Genomic DNA, 26,534 nt, shown 5'->3' with positions numbered 1-26,534 from the left:
TGTGAACGTGTCTTATGGGGACATTCTGAGGACAGGCAAAGTCCTCATAACTCCATTTGAAAAAAAAAAAAAAAACTAAAATTTAATTCTCAGAGACGACAGAAAAATAATTCAGGTTCACAAATTCAATTTAAGACATTTTATTAAAAAGAGAACATACAATATAAAACAGACAGCTACAATCTAAGGACAGGAGGTTAAAATAACCAAGATACACATAGCTTGCTGCAGTTACCCAGCATTATGATCCCAGGACTCATTTTGGATTCAACAGTATCCCAAAAATACCAAAAACTCATATCAAAATGGCAAAATATTGTGTTTCAGGTTAGTATTTGCTCTTCCTTTTACAATTTATCACTCCTTCAGTTACATTCAAATTGCTTCTTATTCTCAAGATGTTAGAGAACAAACATCTTTGGATTAGTTCTCAGTACCCTCATTACTATTAATAATTATGGTCTCATGTCAGCCTGTGATACTGGCTTAGTTTGATAATACAACAAAATTTGACAGTTGTGTGAAAAAGCCTCTGGGATTTTCTTTTTTGTGGCTGGTACCCTGCATGTTTTAGATTTTTATGGCCTTGATTACTTGATTTAAATGATTAGCTCATGAGTAGACTTCTCCTTAATCTTCTGTACTAGTTCAGAGATTTCACTTGATATTTTGCAGCAGGTTCCCATCTAAACCATCCAGGACACCATCACTTCAAGATTAAGACCTAACATGCAACTTTAGCTTTAAAGATATCAAATCATTTTCAGGAGTAAAAAAAAAAACTAATGCAATTAAATTGAATAAAGATCAAACAATTTCAGTTCTTGTTATTGGGCCAACAGCTCCTGAAACAAACTCAGCATTTCCAGATTTACTGCAGACCATTCATTATTTACTTTTCAAAAAAGTAAAGAAAACACAGCAGACTTGCGTGCTCTGAAATGTTAGGAATCATAATACCTGGAAGGAAACCGAAAGCAACAAGATGCAACTAAACTGATGAGCTTTGTGTCTTCATCTCTGAGCAGCAGTAAACAGTCTGCAGAAACAGTGTGCGTTTGAAAATGTGCAACTCTCGCTCAACAGAGTTTAGGAAAGAACTCTTCTCCAGCTCACCACACCGCTATTGTGACTTACCGAGAACAAGTTGTAGTGAACATTTACGTTTATTTACATTTAGACAGCCAGTTGCAACACCACATAAAGGTCACTTCGGTTCTTTTTCTTTTTATCACTCAGAGTCTTCTTCCTCTTCTTCAGGTATAAAAGGCGGGTCAGAAACCACAGGCTGGTCTTTCTTGGTCCTGAGATGAAGCTCTCTGACGGTGAGGATGCGGATCAGCATGGACTCCATGGTGTTGTCGTCCAGAGGTGTGGACGAGAACCACAGTGGACTGTTTGGGACGCAGCAACGCTCAGGGTGAAGGTAGAACATGTTGGTGCGCTGCTTCACCGACTCCGAGCTGGAAAAGAAATATACCAAAAAACAGAGTGAGGATGAGGAGGATTTACTTCGCCATGTTTAGCAGTAGCCTTGATCAACAGCTTTCCAAGCTTCTATTGAAGCTTTTCTTTGGCTTTTCCCATCATTTTAATTCACAGTGACAGTTTAAACAACTTAACCCCACAATAAAAATGGAAAGGTTTTAAAACTGAAGGACAACTGTTTGGAAACAAAAACTGCAAAAAATTAACTTTTAAATCAATTATTTGTGAAATTAAGAAAAAATTGCTGCAAAAGCCAAATTTCTTTTGCTGAATGTATATTAAAAACAACAAAAGAAATGGAATAGTTTGATTGAATATAGGATTTTAGCTCCAAAGAGATTATTCCCCAAAATTTATTGGCTAAAAACTCAGTTCCAGGATGATGCATCTGTCAAGTTTTTATTGGATATTCTACTGTTTCTTCCTCATTTTGCTTAACATTTATCTTCTGGAGATGTTTTTTTTTCTTGTGTTTTTTTTAGATATAATATTTTTGTTTTCTTATTTTAAGATACAAGAGAGATTACACAAACTTGTCTAAGAAATTTTGGTTTAGAGAACTGTATTTTAATAAAAGTAGGAGCAAAATAGCCTTGATGATGATGATGATGATATTAATAGAGAGAAAAAAATGAAGACCCAAAAGGTGAGGTTGCATTTTGTCCATCAGCCACTCACCACTTGGAGAGGTAAAACTCGTAAAGCCTGACTGGGCAGCGAAGTGGGTTCTCCGTGTTCTCCATCATCTCCAGGATTTCCTCCTTACTCTCTTCCTCTTTACGCCTCTTTGCTGGAACTCCATCTGGATCTGAACACAATAATTACAGTCAACTGTTGGGAGAAGCAGAGCCAAATCACTGAGGTTCGTCACCGTCTTTACGTCTCACCTTTCCCGCATATGCAAAGAAATACAGTGAACTAGAAATGACCAAAAATATATAACTAAATTGGATAAAACTATGGGTTATATTTGAGTTTTTCCATCACTTTAAAGACTAGAGAAAGTAAATGCAAAAATAAGCCACAGAATAGGCCTGCTCGAATATAAGAAAAAAATTTTTATTACTGAAATCAAAATGATTTAGCTTATCATTTATTGAATTTCAAAAGATCAGTGAATAAGAAACTGTTCCTGATGCCTTCTTGGGTTTTATTTATTCAGCTGTAGAGAATGTCGCTTTATCCAACAAGGGAACTACTGCCTTTTATTAATGTTATTATTTACTTACAACAAGCTCCTTTACGTTGCTGAAAAGTGACTTCAAAGTTGTATTTCAAGTGTACTGAGATATTTGCACTAGAAATGACGAAATAATTGGAAAGATTTAGTGTCTTTGCAGTGCAAACCAGTTGTTATGTGGAATATACCTGACTCTGCTTCGTTTACGGGAATGGGCGGGTAGAAGCGCAGGAAGGTGGTCTTGCTGTTGTCCGGGTTGGTTTTGGTGCAGCGCATCACATGGGCAAAGGACAGCTGGCGGTGCTGCTCCACCGTGGTGAAGCCAAAGTATTTGCAGGAGAAGAAGAGCAGCGTGTTGAGGAGGACGATGGGGGAGTACGCCCCCAGCTGCTTGCACCCCCACAGGAACTCCTCCTCCACGCGAGAATGCACGTAACCTGCGAAGGAAAAACGGCGATAAATCGCAACAAATGAATGTCAAAGTTAGCGACTGCTGTGTCTGAGGTTAACTCACCTCTGGGAGTGATGGTGGGCTGAAAACCTTTCAGCATGTTGGTGAAATCTGTGGAGAACTTGCTGTAGAAGCGATCCATGAAGATGTTCTCCACTCGACCGTTTTCAAACAGATACTGCAGAGAAAGAGGAGTCGATTGCAAAGTTTCTGGTGCAGATCAGTACCAAAAAGCACAATTTGAATATTCAATATGTTGATTAAAATACGAGTTATACACTACAGACCTTGCAAAAAACTTGATTCAATTTTAATGGAGTTCCACCGCTAGCAGGAACACATTTTGGTCTAAAAACATGGATTTAAATCAGCGTTTTTGTTTTTCAGCGGCTTCACCTGCTGGATTCCCAGGCAGAGGTAGAACAGGCTGTCGGGGGAGTACGGCTCTCCGTTCGGTCGCTTCACCTCGGTGATGAAGCAGCACAGACCGTAGCTGAGTTCAGCCGTGGTGCAGCGGAGCAGATCCTCCTTCAGCTCCAGGGGGCGCGCTGCAGACAGAGCGTACGTTACCATGGAAGGCTAGGGTTTTCGAAGGAGGCCGGGTCCCGCGGCGGGCCGGACTCACAGCCGAAGCGGCGCTGCTCCAGGTTGGGCTGCGTCTGCCTCCACTGGATCCAGCGCTTCCAGGCGTCGATGCCGTACTGGCTCTTCAGCTTCAGGATTTCGGCAGACACAGACTTCTTGGCGGAGCTTCTCGGCGGACTTTCTTCAGCAGCTTTGGACAATCGCTGGGATTTACGACCCTAAAGGCAGAAGATCGTGCAGAGGTCTGTGCCTAAAACATCCCATAATTCTCTATTTTCACCAGTCAATTTTTAGAATGATACTGATCACATAGGCTGTTTGACTGCATTTCATTTTCCATTCGGTTTAATTAATATTCAACAAGTTGAACAGAGAATCAAGGCAATGAGTTCAAGCCCGACTGATTCACTTCAGAGGCTCAAGGCTGAATAAATCCAACATTTTAGTTAAGATTTTACTTTAAACCATTTTCAATCAACATCCACACAAAGAAAAATCAAACTAAAGCACATTTAACGCTGGAACTGGAAAACATTTTGAAAATCTCCCCTGAAAGCGTCACTGCTGATTCAAACTGGTTTTGTTGGCAAATGTGGCAAATTGTATTTTCTTTGCCAGATTAAACAGTGTGATTTTCTACATATTTATATTTGAATTGTTTTTATATTAGTGGCTTTGTAAAGTAAAAAAAAAAAAAAGGAAAAATCTCGCTGGCATCACTCAACATCTGCTACTCCTAGTTTTTCCGTAACGCGGCCGCTGGTTGCTGCGACGCGGCTCTCCTCTCTCACCCTCTTGTCCCGGGCTTTCCTGTGAGCTTGTTTCCGCCTCGGCGCCGGCGTAGGACTCGGGGATCTGTTGCAGTGCTCCCTCAGCCGGGCCATCCTCTCCAGGGTTTCTGAAAGCGGCGCTGAACATCAGAGAAACAACCAAAAACATCTCCCAGCGGGTCCGGCTCTGCGTTTTACTCTCACCGATTGAGAAATCCGCTTCGATGTCCGTGGGCGGCGGGCCTTGCGACGGCAGCGGCTCCAGATCCGGCTCTGGAGACGGGACGGCGGCGGCGTCCAGGACCGGGTTCAGCTTTTCAGAGGAGTACTGTCGACCCGGCAGCCTGAGGCCGGCGTCGGAGCTCGTCTCGTCCCAGTTGTTCAGGAAACTGGCCAGGTCGTCCGTGTCCAGGTCGTCGCTGTAGTTGCTGATGTGATCTGGGAAAAAAGAGCAGCAGAGGTCAAAGTTCAGGTCATGACTGTAAACATTTTAATGGGACTCTACCTGGAGTTCAGGCTCCCTGAACAAATGCTTTACAAACTGAAACGATTAATCGGATTAATCAACAACTAATTTAGAAATTGATAAATCGCTCGCTGGAGTTGGGCGACATGAACGAACAGAAACCTCTAAGCCTAAATTAAATCATAACGGCATAAGAACGTTTTGCAGATGAAGCTTCACCTGCTTAATTTTTTAAATCTTCCATTAAACACGTTTTGCTGTAATCATCAGATCCTTCCTGCTTCGTGTTGCTGTTGATTTGAGCAACAGATAGATGAACTTTTCACATGTTGATAAAGTATTGACTACAGCAGTTTTCTCCAACCGACCTGGTGATGTTGCTGCAGCCAGGGAGGCATTACTGAATATGCCCGATCAAAAATGTTCAATTATCTCCATTAAATCTAAATTATTGTTTTGGGGGGGTTTCCCAGCAAATAACCTTTTCTTAAGTCAATTAATTAATCGATTACTAAATTAGTTGCTTATTTCAATAATCAATGAATCTGATTTCATCGTCTGGTTGGAAGTCTCACCGTCTTGTGCAGGAGCCTCTTTGCTCTCCGACTCTTTCGCCGATGTTTTGTCTTTCCGAGTCTCCGTCTTCTTCTCCTCGTCGCCCTCAGCAACCATCTCGGCCATCAGGATGAGCTCCGCCTCGTACGGATCCGACGGGATCTTCTGCTTGATCTCCTGGATGGTCTCCACGATTCGCTCGGCGCTGTTCATCGTCACGGGGAGGAACATCGGCACCGGCAGCTGCAGCGCGGACAAACAAATCAGAGTGAAGCCATCGACTTCAGATGAAATCAATAACCAATAATCAGGCTTACGGGCAGCGGGACGTTCAGAGGTTTAGGGACGAACTGGCTGTACATGTTCATGGGAACAGGAACGAAAACCGGGACTGGAACCGGCAGCACCATGACCCTGGGGAAGGCGTCGTCTACGGGAAGAGAGAAGGACACTTTAGCCTGGCAGAGAGGACGGCCTGGACGTTTTTACATATCTAATGAATGAAGGTATGAAATGTTGCCGTTTGCTCTACAGCTGAGGAAAACCCATTTTGATCAAAAACAAAACAAGTTAGGAATATGATATAAATCATTAAAAATAGAAGTAATTCAGGAAAAGATCAATAAAACCAACAATAAGACTAATTTTAAATGGATATCCATCAGTAATGATTTAATAAAATAAAAACTGGGTGAATATTTAAATCCAAATTTGAAGCAACCTAAAGTATGAAAATATCACTTCATTTTTCCTCATTTGAAATTTCTTTCTATTTTTCAGGTAAAACATTGCGACGTGTTTTTCTGCTTATTTTTCTCTATAAAATTATTTACACGTTAAAGAAAAACTGCTGAAATTTTGCTCTGTAAATTTTCTTATTCAATTGATTTAAAAGATAGTTGGTTGTATCTATTTCCACCCATTTGGAAAAAAAGAAAATCAGATAAAAAATTTCTAATTTACTATCATCATAAACAACAAAATTTAGTATTTTATTTGCAGAATCAGAACATTTTCATTTTTCAAATGCATTTTGTTTTCAGGCTCAGATTCTGACATTTCAACCAGAATCACTGGGTGGAAAAACGTCCCACACTGTTTTCATGACTTTGTTTTGTTGTCTGTAAAATTTTTCTGTTTATTGTTCAGCTCTTTAGTCTGAAAATTGCTTTCTGAATAAACGTCACTTTCTGAATGTGAGGATAAATTGTCCGATTGTTTGTACCGGTCTGCGCCTCCACGCTGGCCGTCTGCGTTCTGCAGGAAACTCCTTTGTTCTGCACCAGAGGTTTGCACAGCAGCGCTTTGTTCTTCAGTAACTTCGGCGCAGAAGGAGGAAGAGGAGAAGGAGGAGGAGGAGGAGGATGGATCTTCGCTGAGTCTGTTTGGACATTTCCAGAGTTCTTGGTTTTTGACCTGGTGCCTGTCGAGACAAAAAGGGAAACTTTAGACGTGAAACAAAGAACCGGGTCAGACAGATAAATCAGAGTTTGTCCGGGTTCTGTACTGAGGTGCGTGGGTTTGTCTGCTGACTTGGATCTCCCCGCCGGCTGGTCTGCGAGCGACATGACGCTGGCGATGACGGGCGTGGCCTCGCCCGCAGCTGCAGGAACCCAAACACAAACAGCCGGTTCAAACCCACAGCTGCGTTTCTGACCCAATCAGCCCAGCAGATGTTTTATGAAACAGCAGTGAATAAAGTTTAACTGGACGCTCTTCAGTCGCTTCTCAGCTTGATTCACAGACATGAAACTCAAACCGTTCCTGCAGGTTTTCCTTTTGTTTTCTACTCTTTGAACAAAATATGTTTTTGTTATTTATGTCCATCAAAAACTTGAGTTGAGTCGACAGACAGATGACAGAAAGTTTGACATCTAGAAATCACTTCCAAGAAATTAAAAAAACTTGGCCTAAGACACAAAGTAATCTCACAAAAAACATCTGAAATTACGACAATAAAACTTGATGAGAATTTGACAACATATTCAGCTTTTGGTTCATCTCCAGAAAAACTTTAAACCTTCTCAGTTCGTGAGAAAATAAATTGGTTGATTCCCAAAATGCTGAGAAATCCAAATTACTTCCTGAATGCATTTTATTATCTAAATCTGCGATAAAAACAATTTTATTTCAGTTTTTAATCGTTTCATGTTTCCTGTGCTGAAATCCATCATAAAATGACCTGAAATGTAACGATGGCTCAAACAGATCAAAAAACATGATTAGTTAATTCTGCACATCTGAATAAGTGAAGACCAATCAGATTGTCCGTAGCACTCTAAGCCCCGCCCACTGATTCTAAAAGCTGTCAGTAAATTCACATGATCAGATTAAAAAGCAGAAAATTAAAGTAAATTCAACTTCTAAAACGTTTAGCTTTATATTTAACTTTTATGTATTAATATGTTAATAATGTGAAAATTATAGATACATTTATCACTTAAATCTTGGGCTGAAATGATTAATCAAACAATAATTAAGTGCTCAGTAAATGTGGCATAACGGTAAAAATGATTTGGACCCTTGATGACTTCGCCCTGGGCCGCCACCCGATCGCAGCAGAACTTGAGCAGGCAGCTGATGCCACAGAAATGTTTGACCTCTCCGAGCAACGGCAGGCTCTGCTTCAGCTTCCCTTTACGCCCGCAGCTGTCGCACTTGGCCACCTGCAGGGGGCGCAGAGAGCATCGTCATCGTCACTGAAAGCAAACGGAGGCTTCGGCGCGCACCGCGGCGGCTTACGTGGCAGAACAGCATGGTGTACTTAGAGCGGCACTCCTCGGAGCAGAACTCCTCGATGGAGCCGCCGTACTGGGCCGTCACCAGCTTCTTGGACACGCAGTGGCAGTAGACGCAGGAGTGGCAGTGCTTCCCCCAGTTCTTACTCAGCTCGTGTCTGAAGAGGAGCTTGCAGCCTGGAAACAGCAACAGAAGCGGTTCTGCATCAACATGACACCATTTTTGACGAGTTTCTAGTTCAAATATCCAAAATAAGACAAAATTAACTTAGAATAACATTTCAGCAAGAAATGTTTAACATTTCCCCCCAATGTTGATTCAAAAATGTGTTGGTTAAGGTGGAACATCATTTCAAGATGAAGCAAAAGTCTCGATATCATCTGACAATGGATCATTTTTTAAATCAACATTAGGGGTTTATTTCATTAATTAGCTCATTAATGCCATCCATGAAATAAAACAAAACAGATGTTTGAGTTTAAAACTAGACTAGATTTGGGTAGATTTTGTGTTTTTTGCAGTGTAGTCATGGTACAGCGTCATTCACTGGACCAGAAATATTCCTGGTCCAAGTTTGTCAGGACACTTGAAATAAGAGAAAACGAACTAATGAGTAACTTTTCAGTAAGAAACATGAGCTTGTTTTAACTCAATAATTCTTGAATGTGGATAAACATTGATACTTTCAGATTGTTTCACTAATAACATGGAAAAAAAACCGCAGCGTAAAGCCGCAGCGCGAAGCCGCAGCGTAAAGCCGCAGCGCGAAGCCGCAGCGCGAAGCTGGCGGCGCTGCGCTCACCGTCGCTGCAGAAGTAGCAGTCCTTGTTGTTGATTCTCTTGGCCTCTCTGGTGATCTTTTCGATCTTGCAGTATTCACACAGACTCATCACAGAGTTGGCCTTCTTGTACTCCATCGAACAGTCGGAACCGCACAGGAAAATGATCTTATCCTGGAGAAACACAGGAACAATCACTCCGGAGTGAGAAAACCCGACTCTGGGATCGTTTATCTGGTTAGATCCAAAACACAATTCTAAAAATGAGGCAAATGTGGCCAGTAGACGCAGATGGATGCTTTCAATCTGTAAGTTTCTTACAATGGAAAATGCAAAGTATGTGTCTTTTTATAACCAAGCTTTGCCAAAAGGTGAAACCATGAATATTCATAGACTTTTATGGAAATGATTCATTAAACTTGGTTTAAAAAGGTGTTAAAAGAAAGTGGCCCGGATCCGGATCTGAAAAATCTCTTCAGTCGAGTCGAAAAGAAGCTGAAAAACTAGAAGCTTTTCTTTTAATACAGCAAACATGCAACATCTATGATGGAGTATGAGGTCATTGTAAAATTTCCAACAAAAGAAATTTTTTGAGTCATCTGTGAAATTTTCTACAAAAAACTTGGAAATTTCTGAGTTTCGAGGAGAAATTTAATCTCAATTTATGACTTTTTTGGTGGAAACTTTCAACTGTTTTATGAAAACAATAAATCAAATTCATCATCCAGGTTTAGATGAAGCGTGGCGTTTCGTTTCCTGCTACCTTGGTCTGGATGAGCTCCGGTTTGGAGGTGACCACCTGGCCGCACTGGAAGCAGTTGAGCTTCAGCGCGTCGACCAGCTGCGTCGGCGTGGCGGTCTGCGCCTGCGCCGAGCCCACCGGCAGCTTGGTGAAAACGTTCAGCTGCGGCTGGCTCTTCTTGAACTTCTCCTGTGAAACCGAAACAATGGAGGAGGAACGTCAGAGTTTCACCTGCGCAGTGAGCGAAGCGGCTGCGCTGGTGGCGTCTCTACCTGGAACGTCATGACGCACGGCATGCTGCAGAAGTTCCTGATGGACGTGTCCGACATGGCCAGGTGGTACGAAGGAACCGTGTTCTTCCCACAGTTGTCACAGTTTAACCGAGCTCCTGCACAGAAACGTTTGAACCGAAACGTTGCTGAAAATATCAAAGTTCAGTCACAAATGAAGCTGCCAGAATCTGTTCTGTCCACACATCCTGTTTACGTTCAACCATAATTCTGTGGAGATGTAACAAGTTCGCTTTGCGTTCTTGCAATTGACATGAATCTAAATACTGTTTATCCATTTCTGTATTGGTATTGTCTTTTTTAACTTGTTTATGTAAAGATTAAAAGTTACCAAAACAAATAAACCGTTTGTCTTGTCTTGATCAGTTTTCAATCTCAACTGATCATAAAATATCTCTGCAGAAAGAAACTGAAACTTTCATCAGGAAGAACGTTTTCTAAAAACGGAAGATCATTTTACAATCTGGTAGCGAATCAGTTTCTCGCAGCGTCAGAATCACAGAATATTGACTTTTTAATGTCACAGAGAATCAACAAAAACTGGCATCTGCAGAGTTTTCGTCTGACAGCCGCACCTGAAGAGCTGACGCTCTGGACCTTAAACGCCATCAAGCAGCTGTTGCTGCAGAACATGTTGACCGACTCGTCGCTGTTTTTGTTGCTCAACATCTGGGGGAGCATGTGAGGCGCGCGGCACATCGTGCACGGCAGAATCACCTTCGTTTTCTGGCAACAAACGAAAAGCAATAGAGTTTATTTATATGGCGCATTTCAGCAGCAAGGCTTTAAATCATGGAAACAGAAAAACATCAAACGTCAGAGTAAGAAAAATGCAATGAAGTGTCATCATTAAAATCATCAATTCACATCAAATGTTGACTAATCTGTTAAAAGTTGAAATTTTAGTGCTAAAAAACTGTTTTGCATATAGATTTTAAAGAAAATATTTAAGTACACTTAAAATAAGACAAACTTACAAGTAATTTTTCAGCAAGATGTCAGATCTTATTTCAAGTGAATAAATCCTTAATATTCATTTGAATAAGTTTCACTGGCAAATTGTTTTACTATCAAAACATTTTCCCATGTCAGAAGTAAATAACATTACAGTGAAAACAATTTTATATTAAGGAATTATTTACTCAAAATAAGCTCTTACATCTTTATGAAAATGTACTTGCATTTTCACAGTGTAAGTGTAAACGTGCACTAGAAACCAGACTAAATATACTTAGTAAGATTTTGTGTTTTTGCAGTGTAGGTTCAGATCCATTTGTTCATATGGATAAAAAACTAATTCTACTGACAGATTAATTCATTTATAATGTGGGAAAAATGTCAAGTTATAGGTGAAATAATCTGCCTGTGAAACAGAACCTTTTTTAATCAATTATTCACAAAAACTGTTTCCTATTTCTTGTAAGTTAATATTTTATTTCCAGTGAACTGTCTGGAAACTAGAGCGAAACTCCTGCGTTCGGCGGCGGTGAGGCGTTCAGGTACCTCCTTGTACTTGGCCAGGCAGTCCATGTTGCAGAGCGTCTTGCTGCTGTCCTCCAGCTTCAGCATGACGGGTTTGCTCTGGCAGAACGAGCCGCAGCTGGCGCAGCCGGCCATTGTCAGGTTGTTGACGGTGCGGAAGCGGTTGAAGCAAGTGTCGCTGCACATCTTGTGGACGGTGCCACGCAGGATCACCTCGTGTTTGCTCTGCAGAGAGAGCAGAAAGATGTGGCTTCACAGCGGCGAGCCGTAGAACCGGGTGACCCGGGTTCTGGGCCACTGAACTCACGGTGCTGAATCTGGAGCACATGCTGCAGAGCGACTGTGTCTGCGGCGCTTTGCACGGCGCGGCGGCGGAGCGGATGCTCTGCGTGTGTTTCTTGTAGTTGAAGGAAGTGACGCAGTTCTGGCTGCAGAACTCCTTCATGGCGCCGTTGGCGTCTGGAGCCAGAACCGCATCCTGGGTCCGGAGGATCAACCTGCAGGAGAACAGCGCCGGGCAGCCGGGTCACAGATCGAGATCATCCTAATACTTCATCTTTTAACATATTAGCATGAAATTATTATCAGCTGCAGAACTTTGAAACGATTGAACAAACTAAGAAAGAAACAGATTCTTTTCATTAAAACAACCATCTTAATTTTAATATGTTTTTCTGGCAAAATTGCATCTTTAATCTGCGAATATTATGACTATACTCATATTTTGGTCCTGATACTTTGTCATATATTCCACAGATTGAGATAAAAAGACTGAAAACATTTTTCTGGTGTCGTTACTTTTGGCAGAAGACGCAGGGCTTGGTGGCTCCTTTGGAGGGAGGCAGCGACGCAGAGAGGCAGGAAGTGGAGCAGAAGAGCGCCGGCGAACCCTTCCTCTGGAATGCCGTCTGTCCTTTCAGCAGGTTCTTCCTGCAGTTGGAGCAGGACATGTGGACGGAGGACGGGTTGACGCACGGCAGCGTTTCTCCAGACGGAGACACGGAGAACACCGAGCCGATCCGCAGGTCGTCCTGTCGACAGAGGAACCGCCTGATGAGGAGACAACTTCACAAATACCAGACGCCATCTTCCTTCTGAGCAGCTTGGCGTTGGGCTGCCATGTCAACCGAATTATTTGATTTGGATCCAAGTAGCAGCAAAATGCAGACAGCAGTCGACCATCCATGCAACAGAGTATGAAAGGTTGGTTCTCTTCTTCAATTCATGATTATCTGATCAAGTGGGTTATTTTTCTATTTGAAAGAAAGATTACATAAGTCCTTTCAATGCATTATTATTTTTTATAAGATATTTGATCTGTATTTTAATCGGACCAAAAACACTCACTAAAGAGTATTTTGGTCTTTGCAGTTAAAAACCCTCTCAGGCTCAAATTACGTTGTAGTTGCAGGAAAAATCTGATATTTGGAGAAAATGATCATATGGGGAAGGAATATACAATTCAGACTTTTTTTTGAGAGAAACCTTCACATGCAATGAATTCTGGGATGTTGCAGATTTGCAACAGTGGCCCAGAGTGGTAAATTAACCGAACTGTAGACTGAATCTGATATGAACGTTAACTTTATTTGAATGTCACAAACAAAAAATTAACAAAACAAAACTCGAAAAAAAATTTCTCACAAAATTAGAGACAACTTTTTCTCAAACTTTTTTTCCACCGACATTTCAAAACCTCTTGAAGGCCGTTTTTGCAAGTCACTTTGTTGTGTGGAAGTCCACGAAGCAATTCTTGGTCTTTGTGAAGCACAAAAGTACTTTGCACTTCAAGCAGGCCGTTTGTGTGTAGCCGTCCTTGCACAGTCTGCATCGTCCACGTTTCTCAGCATGGATGGGAAAATGATCCACTCGGTCTAGTCTGACATCAACCGATGGTGCAACGATCCTCTGGAGTGGCGGTGGAGGTGGTTCTGCCTGAAGGGGTTCTGGAGAATCTTCCATTGATGGTCGTCCTCTTTTCCTGCTCTTGAAGTCAGCCTGTTTGCCAACCTTGATGAGGGCATCAGCAACTTGAGCACGGAAGTCAAGAAGCGACATGTGCTTCTTCTCCTGCTTCTGGGTGAGATGACGACGGTAGAGGAGCCAGCCATTGACCAGCGATAGGTCAATCAGGTAGTATAAAATGCGCAGGTACCAACGGCGCGTGCGGATGTCAATGCGATAGAGAGATGCAAACATGTCTGCCAAGTCTACTCCTCTCATGAATTTGTTGTACACCTGTACAATGTGAGGTCTGTCCACTTCAACATATTCCTTCTTCTCTTTCAACCACCTTCTGCATTTGTCAACAGGATCAGGGCCAGTGAAGGATGACACCAGTAACACCGCCTTGTTATCATACCACTTCACGACAGCAATCCCACTGGTCATGTCGTATTTCACTTCATACGCCCCACGCCCAGCCTTTGCCAGCTCCTTGTCACTTTTGAGGGTACATCCACGGAGACGGTTCCGATTGATGGTAGCAACTGTTTGAATTCCCATTTTTTTCAGTTCCACAATGAGTTCAGGGGAAGTAAACCAGTTGTCGAAGTAGCACTTGTAGTTTAGTCCTTTAGGAATTTCTGACACGAGTCGAAGCACAAGTTCACCAGCATCACCAAGTCCACGCTCATTGGTCACGGTCCCTTTTCCAGTGTATACTTCAAAGTCATAGACCAGTCCACTGACACCTGCACGAGTAAACACCTTGATTCCCCATTTTTGTGGCTTGTTCTTGAGGTACTGTTTCATTCCAGTCTTTCCTTTGAAGGGGATCATCTGCTCCTCAATTACGTGGTTTTCTTCTGGTTCAACTTTCAAACAGTTGGCACGGACTTTCTCAAGCACTGGTCGCACCTTGAACAGTGGATCGTATCCAGGCTCACCCTTTTGCTTCATGTTGGTATTGTCATTCATATGGATGTATGTTCGCAGATGATCAAATCTCTTACATCCCATGACTGTTGCAATTGGGTCATAGCGTGTTGCAGTCTGCCAGTACATGCGGTACGATGGCATACGTACTATGGTCATCAAGATGTGTAAACCAATGAATTGCTCCATTTCAGCAGGGGTTGTTTTCAGTTCTGGGCCATTCTTTATCATGGCATACAGGTTAGATTGGTGAGAAATGTGTTCAAACACAGATTTGTCCATGAACTGATCAAAATACCACCTTGGACTTGGGATTTCGTCTGGTGGAGTTGAGAACGCAGGTCCGTGGAATGAAGAGTCGATGTCGGCTGCTGGGGGTTTCCTCTGACTCCAAGAAAACTCTTTGTTGACTGGAGCTGGGCCTGGCTGAGGTTCATTGTCATCTGGAGCCTCAATGTCACTGTCTGCATGTGCATGATGAATTTCAACATCAAGCTGGTTGGGATCAGTTCTTGCTATATCTGCTAGTGACTCATCAAAGCTGGAGTCAGACTCGTAAACTTCAGGAGTTTCCACAAATTCTGGATCTGCAATTTTATCATCTGAAATGGATTCTGCGTCAGATAAAGCCCCATTGGGAATGCAAACCATCTCAAGAACTTCCTGGACTGAATATAATCTTCGTCGGCCTGCCATGATGCACGGCAAAACCTGCAAAGACAGTATTCTGTCAGATAGTTTGCCAAAAAAGCTTACACTCAAACAAAGATCTATATGAATATATATGCCATGAAATTTAGGCTCCTACAGATTTCCTCACTGCACAGTCAAATGTACATCTTATTATGCCATTGCTTTTGATCAAATCTGCCTCTGGTAGTTTGTAGTTTCACTCAAAATTGTTTCATTTTCCATAGGACATACCCTTAATGACACCTCAAAGTAATAAGTAAACACTGGTGATTGTAAATTAACTCCAGTATAAACTGTTGCTCAAAATATAGGCAAACTAGTAGATAAAGCATGTAGCATCCATTGGTACCTGTTTGGGCACACGTTGCAAATCCACAACATTGAAATCGAGATGCCTGGTGAAAAACCCGGAGGAGATAAAATCTACTAATTGGCTTGTGTCATATCTATACACATTCATGATTCATCTTATGTAGTATTGATTTCAAAATAATGGAAATTGGTAGTGATACTTACATGAAATTGATTCTTAGAAAATCAGTTTCAGTGACACCAAGGACTCAGCCATGTTGAAAGTGAGTCAGCAGTGCCATCTGGTGAGCTGGAGGGAAACTGTTTGTTGCAAATGTACAACTAAGTCCTTCTGTTGTACTTCTGAGTAACAAAAGCTCTTAAAATATGGATGTGGAGTAACTAGCTAAGTAGCATTTAGCTGTCGCAAATCTGCAACATTTGCCTCCTCAATTCACAGTCAAACGTCTCTACAAATAGACTGCAAACAGTCTTCTTTAGCATAAATAATTTTACACTATATGTTTTTAAGTTGTCGAACCTCCAGGTTCTGCATCCCAATTAACTCCCCCGAAAATATTGGGTTTTTTCCAGGTAAAAATTGGATTTCCTGTGGAGCTGCAGGACTCACTGGAGTCCTGCAGCTCAGTCTGCCCTGCTGCAGCAGGGCTCTGCTCTGCTCTGCTGCAGCAGGGCTCTGCTCTGCTCTGCTGCAGCAGGGCTCTGCTGTAGCTTTCCCCAGCTGCAGCAGAGCCCTGATAACACCAGCTGCTCCTTGGATTCAGGTGCTGCAGCAGGGAAGCATCCAACAGCTGCTGCACAGCAGCTTTAAAACGTGAAAGCTGCGTCGCACAGCAGCTGAATGCCACCTGAAGCAAACTTTTTCACGGTGGTCTGAACACATTCCGATCGTTTCAATCCAAAAAACCTGATCAGTTCTGCTTCCATATGTGGAACTAAATTGTATCCAATTGTTTCACAAGTAGATGCGCTTCCATTGACCATAAAATTTGATATCTTTAAAATAAATGTCGTTAATTGAAACGCCAATTCTAAAAACAAGCAAAAAAACAAAAACTTGTTTTTGATATAAAGTTTGGCGACTCCACAGACTTTATGTCAGCTTCCTTCATCTGCTACTGGAGACAATCCTGTCTGCTCATTACTGAGTAACTTTAAAATCCATCTGTATGGCATGCAGGTCGCAAATCGTTTACACAGAAGTCTGACTGTGTGCTGGTTTATTTCGCTGATTTAATTTTGTTTTGATGAGCCACCATGCGGTGCGTGAACTCACCCTGGCGGGTTCGTCCTTGATGCTGGCCGTAGACGTGGAGGAAATCAGCGCCTGTTCGTATTCCTCGTCCACCGGCTCGTCCTTCACTTTGGCCAGAGGCGGCGAAGGAGACGACTTCCTGTCTTCGGTCTCTGTCTGCCCCTCCTGCTTCAGGGGAAAAAAATATTAAAAATCACTTATACTTCAACGACAACCAGAAAGAAGAAAGTTTTAGCTTTGAAAAAAATATTATCAACCAAGGAGCGACTTACAGAGTCTGATCTGGGAAAGGACAACTTCACCACTTTCATCCCATTTACCACGGCAGCAGGAGAGGAGCTGTCTCTGCCTGGAGACAGGAGCAGAAAAACTGGACATTAAGATCAAACTAACAAATTGATTAATTTTTGGTGTTTGAAGATTTAATTTTTGGAAAAAGGATTTTTGTTTTCAAAACTGGATTATTGTTCCAGACCCATAAAGACAAACACTGAGCCGTTTAGTTCTGGTTAAATCAGGTCCATTCCTTGCGGAGCTGCTTGCTGCCGTCGCATCGCCTACCTGTGCTTCCTGCTGACGGAGACGGAGACGAGCTCGACTGCATCAAATCTGAAGCAGACGGTTTCACATCGGCTCCCTCCTCCTCTTCCTCAGCAGAGTTTCCGTCTTCTAGGGTGGAAACTACGGGAGGAAATAAAAACAGACATTAATTGTTGCAGTTTTGGTCCCAAATAAAGCAGAGTCTCTCAAATCACCAGGTTTGAAAACACACTTACACAAATCAATATAAAGCCAGATTTTCTAAAGACAAACTGTCCCATTACATCGATGGATGTCATTATTTCTCACCAGATAGTCCAGGAGGTTTGGTTTGATTTGGGACCAAAACTGCAACATTTGTTCCAGTTTGTGCCAAGCCAACCAACCCATTGAGCAACCTGTTCTCCTCCTCGCCTGTGGAGGCGCTGTCCGAAGACGCACTGAAGAAAACACAAAAGCCTCTGAAGAAGACACCGAGCACAACTTCCAGGAGAAAGACCATGAGTCGTCTCTCCTGCTAGAACTAACGCTAGAACATTTGTTTTGGTAGTATTTACCCAGAATGCCCTGCGCTCTCTGGTCCGCTCAGCATTCACATATGCATTCAAAGTGAACCAGAGTTCACTTCGACTGAACCGAGACCGAGGTGTGTCGGCGTAGCAGAGTTCGCTTTTTTGGTCGATTACACATTCCCATCTCCCGGACCGGACGGAACCGGACCGGACGGAACCGGACCGGACGAAACCAGACCAGACCGAACTGGAGCGTTCAGGAAAAGGGATTAAAACGGTAACGCCTTTTCCCCTTCATGCTGCCATTCAGTCACTTGATTGTTGCTGTGCATGTTGAGCATTTACATGCAGGTTGTTTTCTCAGACGATGCAGCTGAAAAACATGTCGCCATGTAAACGTTTCATATCAGTCGATATCAATAGTTTGACTAGTTTTTGTTTTCAGTGTCTGAATTACTGCCAACTCGAGATGCAGCCTTTTCTCTTTTACCCTCAATGTCCAGAGGACATTCACCTCGAGACATTCTCCGTCTTCAAGTTATCTCATTTTCTCCTTTCGCTACGCGCCTTTTTTATTTTTAAGCATAAAATCTGAAACTGCTGCTGTGCAAGTAGCTTAACAGGTTTGCTAGGTGACCAAAGAGAGAGAGAGTTAGTCGATGCCACTATCCCAGCTTAGCCAACCGCACAAGATGCTGAGTGGTTTCTTCCTCTGCCTCATTTCCCAGAATGCTGTGTGGTTCTGGATCGGAGTTCAGTGAACTATTTTCAACTGATATTGATAACATGTCTATTACAATGTCTAATGTTATTGATTGCTTTTCCATTGACCACATAATTGCATAATTTGACATTTTGAAGAAGCATTTTCTTAATGGAAACAGCAATTTCTTTAAAAATTTCCAATTTTTGTAAAGTTTTGAGGCCTGGATGAATTTTTTTTTTGTTCCTATAAAAATTGAATGGAAAAACTACGCTGCGTACCTGTGTTTGTGTTTGTAGGTGAGCGGTTCTGCTCCTCATCCTCCTCCTTCATCAGAGCTTCCTGCTCCATCTGGTCCACCGTCCCGATGTCCATCATTTCGTCAAGGTCATCGGCTGCAGACGCACTGAGCTTAGCAGCAAGCGATGATTTCTCCTCTGATGTCCTGCTGTCCTCTTCCTCCACCTCCACCCTGCTCTCTTCGTCCTTCCTGTTCTCCTCTTCCTCCTTCCTGTTCTCTTCCTCCTTCCTGTTCTCCCGTTCCTCCTCTTCCTCCTCCTTCCTGTTCTCATCTTCCTCTTCTATTTCAAAGTTTGTCTGTTTTTCGTTCTCTTTCAGATGAGTCATGGTGTCCGTCTCGCTGATGTCTGCTCTCTCCGTTGTCTCCTCCTCTTCCTCCTCCGGTTTTTCTTCACTTTCCTCCGATCCGTCAACGTAAACCATTTTCAGCACATCGCGAGGAGAAACGGCTTCTGAAGAAGATTCATCGTTTCTGGCTTCCGGACTTGCCGTCTCGTTTTCACCTCCGCTGCGTTCCTCTTCGTGCTCGGACACAACGGGCGAAGTTTCTCCAACGGACTTCTGATCTCCGGCGTCCTTTGATGTTCCCGGTTCTGACCCGGCATCCATGGAGTCGCTGTCCGTTTCCTGTGTCGCCTGAAAAGAGAAACACTTATTTAGTTAACAATAACAACATGACAATTATTCTGACTAAAGTTTATGAAACTTTGAGAATCTATTAAACAGTATCTCAGCGTTGCTGAATCTTATTTTTACAAAATATTCAACCATTTATACTCACCTTTTTTGATGCCTCAAATCTGAATTAATTTATGTTTAGTCAAAAATGTAAATATTATCTGTAAAATGTATCTGATGCTCACTCATCTACTAACACTTCAGTAATAAAAAATATTAATTTACATCATCCTTATCTATAATATGTTTTATAGCTGGTTTTCTTTAAACTTGTGGTCATAAAACAACTAATCACATTCATGAATCAAAATTCCCCAATGCCCAACTCTCGCGATGTCTCCCTCTGATTACAACACAACTTTACCACGTAGCTCGTATCAATGAGCTAAAGGTAACGTGGATGAACAAAACATCAGAGGCTGTGTAGCAGATAAAATAAACTTAAGTATAAATTATATCGTGTTTATTTGTGTGAGTTTTTATTTCCCTTTTTTATGTTTTCAATCTCGCGATATTTGTTCCGTCTTGCTGCAGCGGCTGCAGGGTCAGTTTGAGCATGATTGCTTTGTTTTTTCACTCTCTGAAATGCACATTTTTCGTTTCATCCATGATTGCTAAACATCTAAACCGCTCAACTGAAAGCAGAACCTGCGGCTGACCGACCGCTTGCTAAGCCAAGCTAGCCTTTCTGTTTATCCCAGTTGTCCGGTTAGCTGCCAGTATCTCGGCTCTTCGGTCTCCAGAAACCGTTTCTGCCCCCTCAGCCTCACTGTTTCCCCTGCTGGGCGTATCTGGGCCCGCTGGGATCGGGCTTGTTCCAGCCTAGCGCAGCGTGCAGCCCGTATCTTACCGCGCCGCTGACCTGGACCTGATAGCTGGCCCGCTGCTCGGCTCCGTCTCCAGCTTCCGCCATGTTTGCACCAGAAACTGTCTGAGATGGAGCGTTTTCTCCCCCGGTCGGCTGGAAATCTGGAGAACTACCTCACATTTATTCCAACTACACGGCTTTTTGCAGAATGCCTTTTTGGATTCTTCTTGGCGTTTATTGTCAGTTGGTGAGGCTGTGGAATTACACATTACCGCCCCCAAGCGGTAGCAAATAAAATCGGCATGTTCGTGACGTCACGGTAGGTCAGTATAAAATCGAATCAGTTGATTTATGGTGAATTCACAAAAGTTTTATCCAGGCTCACATTAAACTACCAGGTAATAAAGACTGTAGTAAACACATACACCCGCGATTTTATGTAAAAACAGTTTTGGACATAGAAATACATTTTATTGGAGAGTCAAACTAATAAAGCAACATTTTGCATAAAAGATCTCCAGGGAGCTGTATTATTAGTAAACTTACAGTGACTTAAAAATACAAACAAAAATTAGAAACAGCTTCATGTTTATTTTTTAGTTGACATATCCAGATTTGACTTTGAGCCAAACTTTTCCTGCTACTAAAATTACATGATCGTAATTTTAGGATATTATTTGCTGTCACGCGTCTGGAAATTGTGAATTTTAATACATGTTGGATCTCATTATCATATTTGCAATTTTTCTTTTCAGAAACAAAAAATTGGAAACTCATTTTCTGTCAGAGCTAAACAAAAAACAAAACATCAACCCTGAATCTCTGAGAATGTGTTTTTTTAAATATTTTTTTATTTGGATCTGTAGATCCTTCTTTTCAATAACATCTCTGTTGTTGCCATTTTTATTTCCGCTTTTTTAAAATGCACAAATTCACAAGCACATTTTGTAGATTTGTTATTCTACTCAGTTGCATGTCCCTTTGGATCATAGTATATTTTTAATAACTGCACAGTATTTCATGGTGTAATTTGGCCCTTCCTATGCGGTTTTATTCTTTATTCTGTTTTTATATGTTTAACTTTGTGTGAACCTGCATCCTTTGTTTCCATGTCCCTTTGCTGTGTTTATGCCTGAATTTCCCCACTGAGACAATATAAAGCAGGATACTGCTAAATACTAATACTAATAATTACATATTATTAATTAATGTTTAATTATTATTAACTAATAATAATTCTGCAAAGAAAGTGATTCCTGCAGGATTCTTTGAATTCATGCAATGTTAGTTTATCTATAAAAATGTAAAATTTGAGCAACATGATCTAATAATTGAGAAATTCACATAATAAATGCATCAATAAAATAATTAGAGGCCTTCCAAAATCAAAACAAAATAATACACAGAAAAAATAAATAAATATGCAAAAACCTGGCTATATATGTGTTTCTCCTCAAATGAAAATCAAAGAAATAGATTTTCAGATAAGTATCTATAATAAAGAGCAGCTTTTTGGAAGATTTAATGCTTTTTTTGACCAGAGTCAACAACTGAAAACATCGTCAACAAACAATTTCCTAAAGTTAATGAACAAATGTTGCATAGAAGAATTACATTTTCTAATTATCAGACTTTAGTATAACTTCAGTGATACTGACACCTTAAGTCTCACAACAAACAATAAAGCAAAGTGTTACTGATTTGTGTCTTCAGTTGTTTTGTGGATATTAAATTATCCTCTAATGAACTTTCATGTGTTTTACTGATGGAATGCATGTTCTAGTTTATGCATTTTATATATTTGGTTTTTATATATGTAGAAACTTCAGGGGTTGGATAATCTGACAGCGGCATCATGTTTTAAAATAAAAACAATAAAACAACAAAGCACTTTCATCCAGGATTCCCAATGTGTAAACACAATATTTCACAAATTATGTTATTTAAACAAATAACAGGGCAATGGAAATGTTTATTTTTATTGTTGATAAACAATCCAAATAGGAATCAATGAAGTCATAGTTGAGATATTAAAATAACCTCTAAAAATTAAATATTGTTGTAATTCATGTTAAGTCAAGATTCCTCCATTATTATAGACAGTGACAATAATAAAAATGTTACACATTTTGTCACATTGCAACAAACTCCAGATCAACACAACCGACTGAATGGTTGTGAAGAGAGAGGACAAAAACTTTCTTTTTAACTTATTATTTACTTTTACTCTCAACCATCCCATAATATCTCTGGTTGTCCTGTTGAAAGCTGAGCCTCCTCCAGTCTTCTGAAGGTTTTCTTCCAGGATTATCCTGGATTTAGCCCCATCCATCTTCCCATCAACTTTGATTGGATTCCCCTGTCCCACAGCATGATGCTGCCACCATGCTGAACACAGCGTGTTCAGGGAGACGCTGTGTTTTAAATAAGCTTTTTTTTTTGTGGCGAGCAGGACTGATAAATTCCACCTGTGGATCTCTAATCTTATCGAACAAACCTCTGAAGCCTTCACACACACCGGCTACCTTCACACTGGGATTAAAACACACTACCTGGCTGCAGTTTGTGGAGGTTCAGAAATGGGAAAAACAAAAAGGAAGGTTCTGAAAATGGTGCTGAATTCCCGTAGTATGGAATAAACAGAACACGAAGCACTACTCTGCGTTGGTCTACTGCACAAAATACAGTAAAGGAGGTCTATTATGCTTCCTTGTAAGCGGGTTAGGATAGGGGATAGGTCCACGACACGATGGCTCACAGGTACAAATGCACAGCAAACAAAATATGCTCCAATCACAGAAAATAGTAGCCAAAATCTACAAACAGTAAACCAATGCAAACAAAACAGCCATAAAAAATGCTGCAAATAGCAAAAGGAATTCCTGAATTCTGACTTTTTTTCGCTCCACTCAGACTGAGCTGTTTTAATGTTCTGTCACTTTTATGCAAATGAGCTACCGCTGGCCACGCCCCCCAACTCAATATTTACAGCTCCTCCTTCCTGCTCGTGCAAATGATTGCAAAGAGACGCGCAGCCAGCGGCGCGTTTTCACCCAGAAGCAGAAGAAACGGAGCCTCCGTCACATCCAACAGGCGAGCAGAATCTGTTTCTGATCACTGCTTATGGAGTGAAACGTTGTTTGTGAGACACGTCAGCCTATTGTTAGCGTTAGCTTGTGCTAACGCGTCATGCTGTACTCACGTCTCCGTCATCTTCGAATTTGAAGCGAATCGTGGGAACGGAACCTTTCTTCAGCCTCAGCCTTAATGCGAATCCCGCCGTGTACTGCCGGTAGTTTTCAAAACAGTCTGCGGTGAAGTGATTCGCGCAAACTACGATTTTCTTCGGCAGAGCGCGTGGAGATGGGACGTTTCCGTCAAAGATGAAGCGGAGCCACTTGGTTCTGTTCGCCTGGGCTGGGAGGACGTGCATGGAGACATGTTGGTCAAAGCAGTCCACAACAAAACACCTGTCTTTTCCACCAGGCATTGCACAGCGGCATAAACAGCTGAACGCTCTTCTTCTTTGCCTCTTACGGTAAAGGCAGGAAAACAACTTGAACGGGAATTGGCGCCACCTGGTGGCCTGGAGTCAGTCTGCACCGCAGCGGTGAGAAAAAGTTTGTCTCTTTCTGATTAAAATCCAGTCAGAGAACACAATTAAACACAAAATGCTATTTTTAGATTCAGGTGTTTTATTACTAAGGAGTAAAAATTCAAACATAGCCCTGTGTGAAAAGTGATTTCCTCCACTCTGTTTGAGTTCACCATCTGCAGCCTCACACAGGCCTGATTACTGCCACATAACTCTGCTGCAATAGGGAATCGATAAATTATTTGCTTCATAAATTAAAATGAACTCCAGAATTTCCTTTCTGGTGATTATTTTTGAAGGGAAATTTTTGTTCACTGAGATTTCATAATCCATTTTTTATGTGTTTTGTTGTATGTGGTCCTTACTTTATCAGTTTTGTTTTAAACATTTACAATATCTTTCAGTTTCAGTTTCTTTCTGTTAGTTTTCCTTTAGAAATGTAAAACGTATTGATCAATGAGAAGGAAAACTCTGTCGTCTCCTGCATTATTATCATCATAATCCATTTTATTTCTGATTTTGGTTGTATATGTTTTTTTTGTTTTTTTGTTGTCATATTTAAAATATCCTCCAATTTAAGTGCTTTTGGCATTCTTCTGTTGCATTTATTTATTATTTGTGTCCATTCATGTGTTTCAGAGTTCCCATCATTCATGTGTTTGCAGCTAATTTTGATGTTTGTGCGCATCACCAAACAGCAAAATGCTGTAGTTACAGAAAATGGAAGCAAAAGGGAAAATGCCACAAGATAAAAACAGCAGGTGTAAAATCTGCAAACTAATTCCACAAAACAAGAGTCCTCCAGGCCACCAGGGGGAGCCGACCACTAAATCACATGATACAAGACTCTTGGTAAAGATGGGAGTCGATAACTAATTTAAGATATTTTTTACAGTATTATAAAACGGTAGCATATTTACCTCCTATTGGTCAAAAGGACGTCCTTTTCCTAGCATTTCATACTTACTATTTTTACTATTGGTGATCTTTTTCCCTTTAGTTTCTATTTCTACATGCTGTAATCGCAGCATTCTTTTTTTGTTTTGAGGATTTGCTTTTTCTGTTGGTGTGTTTTGTAATTTGTGACGTTCTTGCGTTTGCTCCTGTAGGCCACCATAGTTGCTAGGTGAGGGTTGGGGCCTGCCGATGGTAATTGCCGTATCGGGATGTTTTTGAAAGGGCTTCATTTCCAGACACCAAAATCCAGTAGAATTTTGCGAGAAAGCGGCAGGATGTTTTTGGGTGGGTTTTTTTGGCTTCTGTTTATAGAAGCAGAAGAAACTAAAAAGTTAATTTTTCATAATAGTTTCCACTTAAAGTTGGAGGTTGTAACCTGACAAAATGTGCAAAATTCAAAATCTGTAAGCAAACCAAACAAACCGGGTCTGACGACGGCCGCGCTCGAACCGACAGCTGCCAGCGACTCATGACGTCACGGTGGGGATCCCGAGGAATCAGCAGGACATTCTGGGCTCCTGGAACTGTACCAGCAAATATGAAAAGACAATTTATTTAAAAACATCTGGTCCCCCACCTTCCTGTTGGAATAAACTGAAAATGTAATCGTTCTGATTATTTACCTTTACTCTTGACCTGAGGTTTTGGAGGCTTCGCTGTCCTCGGTGTTTTCAGAGTCACGGTTTGCTTCTGAACGGACACAGACGGGTCATCGACGCTTTGACCTTTCACCTTTGGGTCAGTATCGGCTGCCAGGGACTCTGCAGGGGGCTGGGAGAGCAGGAGAGCGTGAGCCCAGGTGTGTTTGTTGAGCCTCACTCACATTCACAGCTGTGAGTGAATGACAATTCAGTAGTGTTAATAACTGATAACAGCCAGACTTCAAATATCAAAGTCTGGCTTTGATATCTGCTAATTATGCTGCAAACCATAAACATCCTAATTAAAGTTGATTCCTTTTTAACACAGGATGAGTCTGGTTTAGTTTTTTGCCCCAGTGAGGGCAATGCAGATGCACTGATCCCATGTTTCTGTCTGTCCTGATATTGGGGGGAAAATCCAGATCTGGTTTTGTGACAGTGAGTCTGATCCATTAGGGCAGATCTATTTACATTAACTCTGTGCTCTGAGCGACATCATGCTTTATTATTGAAGCTACATTATGCAGAGAAATTGTTTTTATTTCCTTTTTTTTTTTTTTTACAAAATGAGCTCTGTTCATAAAACAGTTCTGTCAGATTTACTTCCCTGAATTGTTTTGCACATTATACATGACTTCTGATAAACATGAGTGTAAAAAGTCAAAGAGTGAAAAGCTGCAGTCTTACCTGGGCGGATGGAACCGCCTGGTCCGTCAGGTGCAGCTGTCCTTTACTATTCTCCCTCCTCCCGATGTAATCATCATCCGTGAAGTGAGCGCTGCAGACGCGGAGATGCTTCAGCGCGGCTGGCGGCGTGTTGACGTCCATCCGCAGAGCCGACAGCCACAACATCCGGAGGCGAAGGTCCGCCAGCGGAATGCGGTGGAACCTGTACGGCGACCAGGAGTTGGCTCTGTTAGCGCAGCCCGGGAAAGCGCAGGAGCAAACCATGTTCAGTGAGACGCACTGGTCCCAGTATGGTCCCAGTATGGTCCCAGTATGGACCCAGTATGGTCCCAGTATGGACCCAGTATGGTCCCAGTATGGACCCAGTATGGTCCCAGTATGGTCCCAGTATGGTCCCAGTACGGTCCCAGAACCTGACCCCGTATCAATGATACTTCTGGTAGCGGCAG

General features: G+C 41.8%; 1 protein-coding gene across 4 annotated transcripts; it reads right to left on the bottom strand.

Moving 5' to 3' along the window:
- Positions 1-124: 124 nt before the first annotated feature.
- On the bottom strand, positions 125-26,534 carry zmym4.1 (zinc finger MYM-type containing 4, tandem duplicate 1). 4 transcript variants are annotated; one of them, XM_055055192.1, is made up of 28 exons: positions 26,086-26,534; positions 25,381-25,528; positions 25,181-25,281; positions 18,701-19,355; positions 17,226-17,345; positions 16,937-17,013; positions 16,686-16,832; positions 12,326-12,558; positions 11,835-12,024; positions 11,549-11,752; positions 10,621-10,771; positions 10,028-10,143; positions 9,777-9,944; positions 9,037-9,187; positions 8,238-8,410; positions 8,017-8,161; positions 7,003-7,098; positions 6,721-6,918; positions 5,813-5,925; positions 5,516-5,738; positions 4,679-4,912; positions 4,496-4,602; positions 3,745-3,922; positions 3,516-3,667; positions 3,183-3,297; positions 2,857-3,105; positions 2,167-2,296; positions 125-1,463 (listed from the first exon to the last, which is right to left on the bottom strand). In XM_055055192.1, the coding sequence occupies exons 1-28, from the start codon at positions 26,347-26,349 to the stop codon at positions 1,232-1,234; spliced, it is 5,070 nt and encodes a 1,689-aa protein (XP_054911167.1). In that variant the 5' UTR covers positions 26,350-26,534; the 3' UTR covers positions 125-1,231. The 4 variants fall into 4 exon arrangements, with proteins under 4 accessions (XP_054911167.1, XP_054911168.1, XP_054911169.1 ...); XM_055055193.1 differs by having other exon boundaries at positions 16,686-16,829; XM_055055194.1 differs by lacking the exons at positions 25,181-25,281; positions 25,381-25,528; positions 26,086-26,534 and adding an exon at positions 23,408-23,715.

The sequence above is a fragment of the Poeciliopsis prolifica genome, unplaced genomic scaffold (assembly GCF_027474105.1).
Source record: "Poeciliopsis prolifica strain line A6 unplaced genomic scaffold, Auburn_PproV2 SCAFFOLD041, whole genome shotgun sequence".
Classification (NCBI taxonomy): domain Eukaryota; kingdom Metazoa; phylum Chordata; class Actinopteri; order Cyprinodontiformes; family Poeciliidae; genus Poeciliopsis; species Poeciliopsis prolifica.
The sequence above is the reverse complement of the archived record's forward strand: the minus strand, read 5'-3'. Positions and strand labels throughout refer to the sequence as shown.

Coding starts and splice junctions, on each gene's coding strand:
- zmym4.1 (XM_055055192.1), bottom strand. CDS start 26,349: ATGGTTTGCTCCTGCGCTTTCCCGGGCTGCGCTAACAGAGCCAACTCC. Junction 17,346..18,700: donor ACCTACAAACACAAACACAG/GTACGCAGCGTA, acceptor TTCCTCCCGTAG/TTTCCACCCTAGAAGACGGA. Junction 10,772..11,548: donor GCCTGGCCAAGTACAAGGAG/GTACCTGAACGC, acceptor GTTTGTTGCCAG/AAAACGAAGGTGATTCTGCC.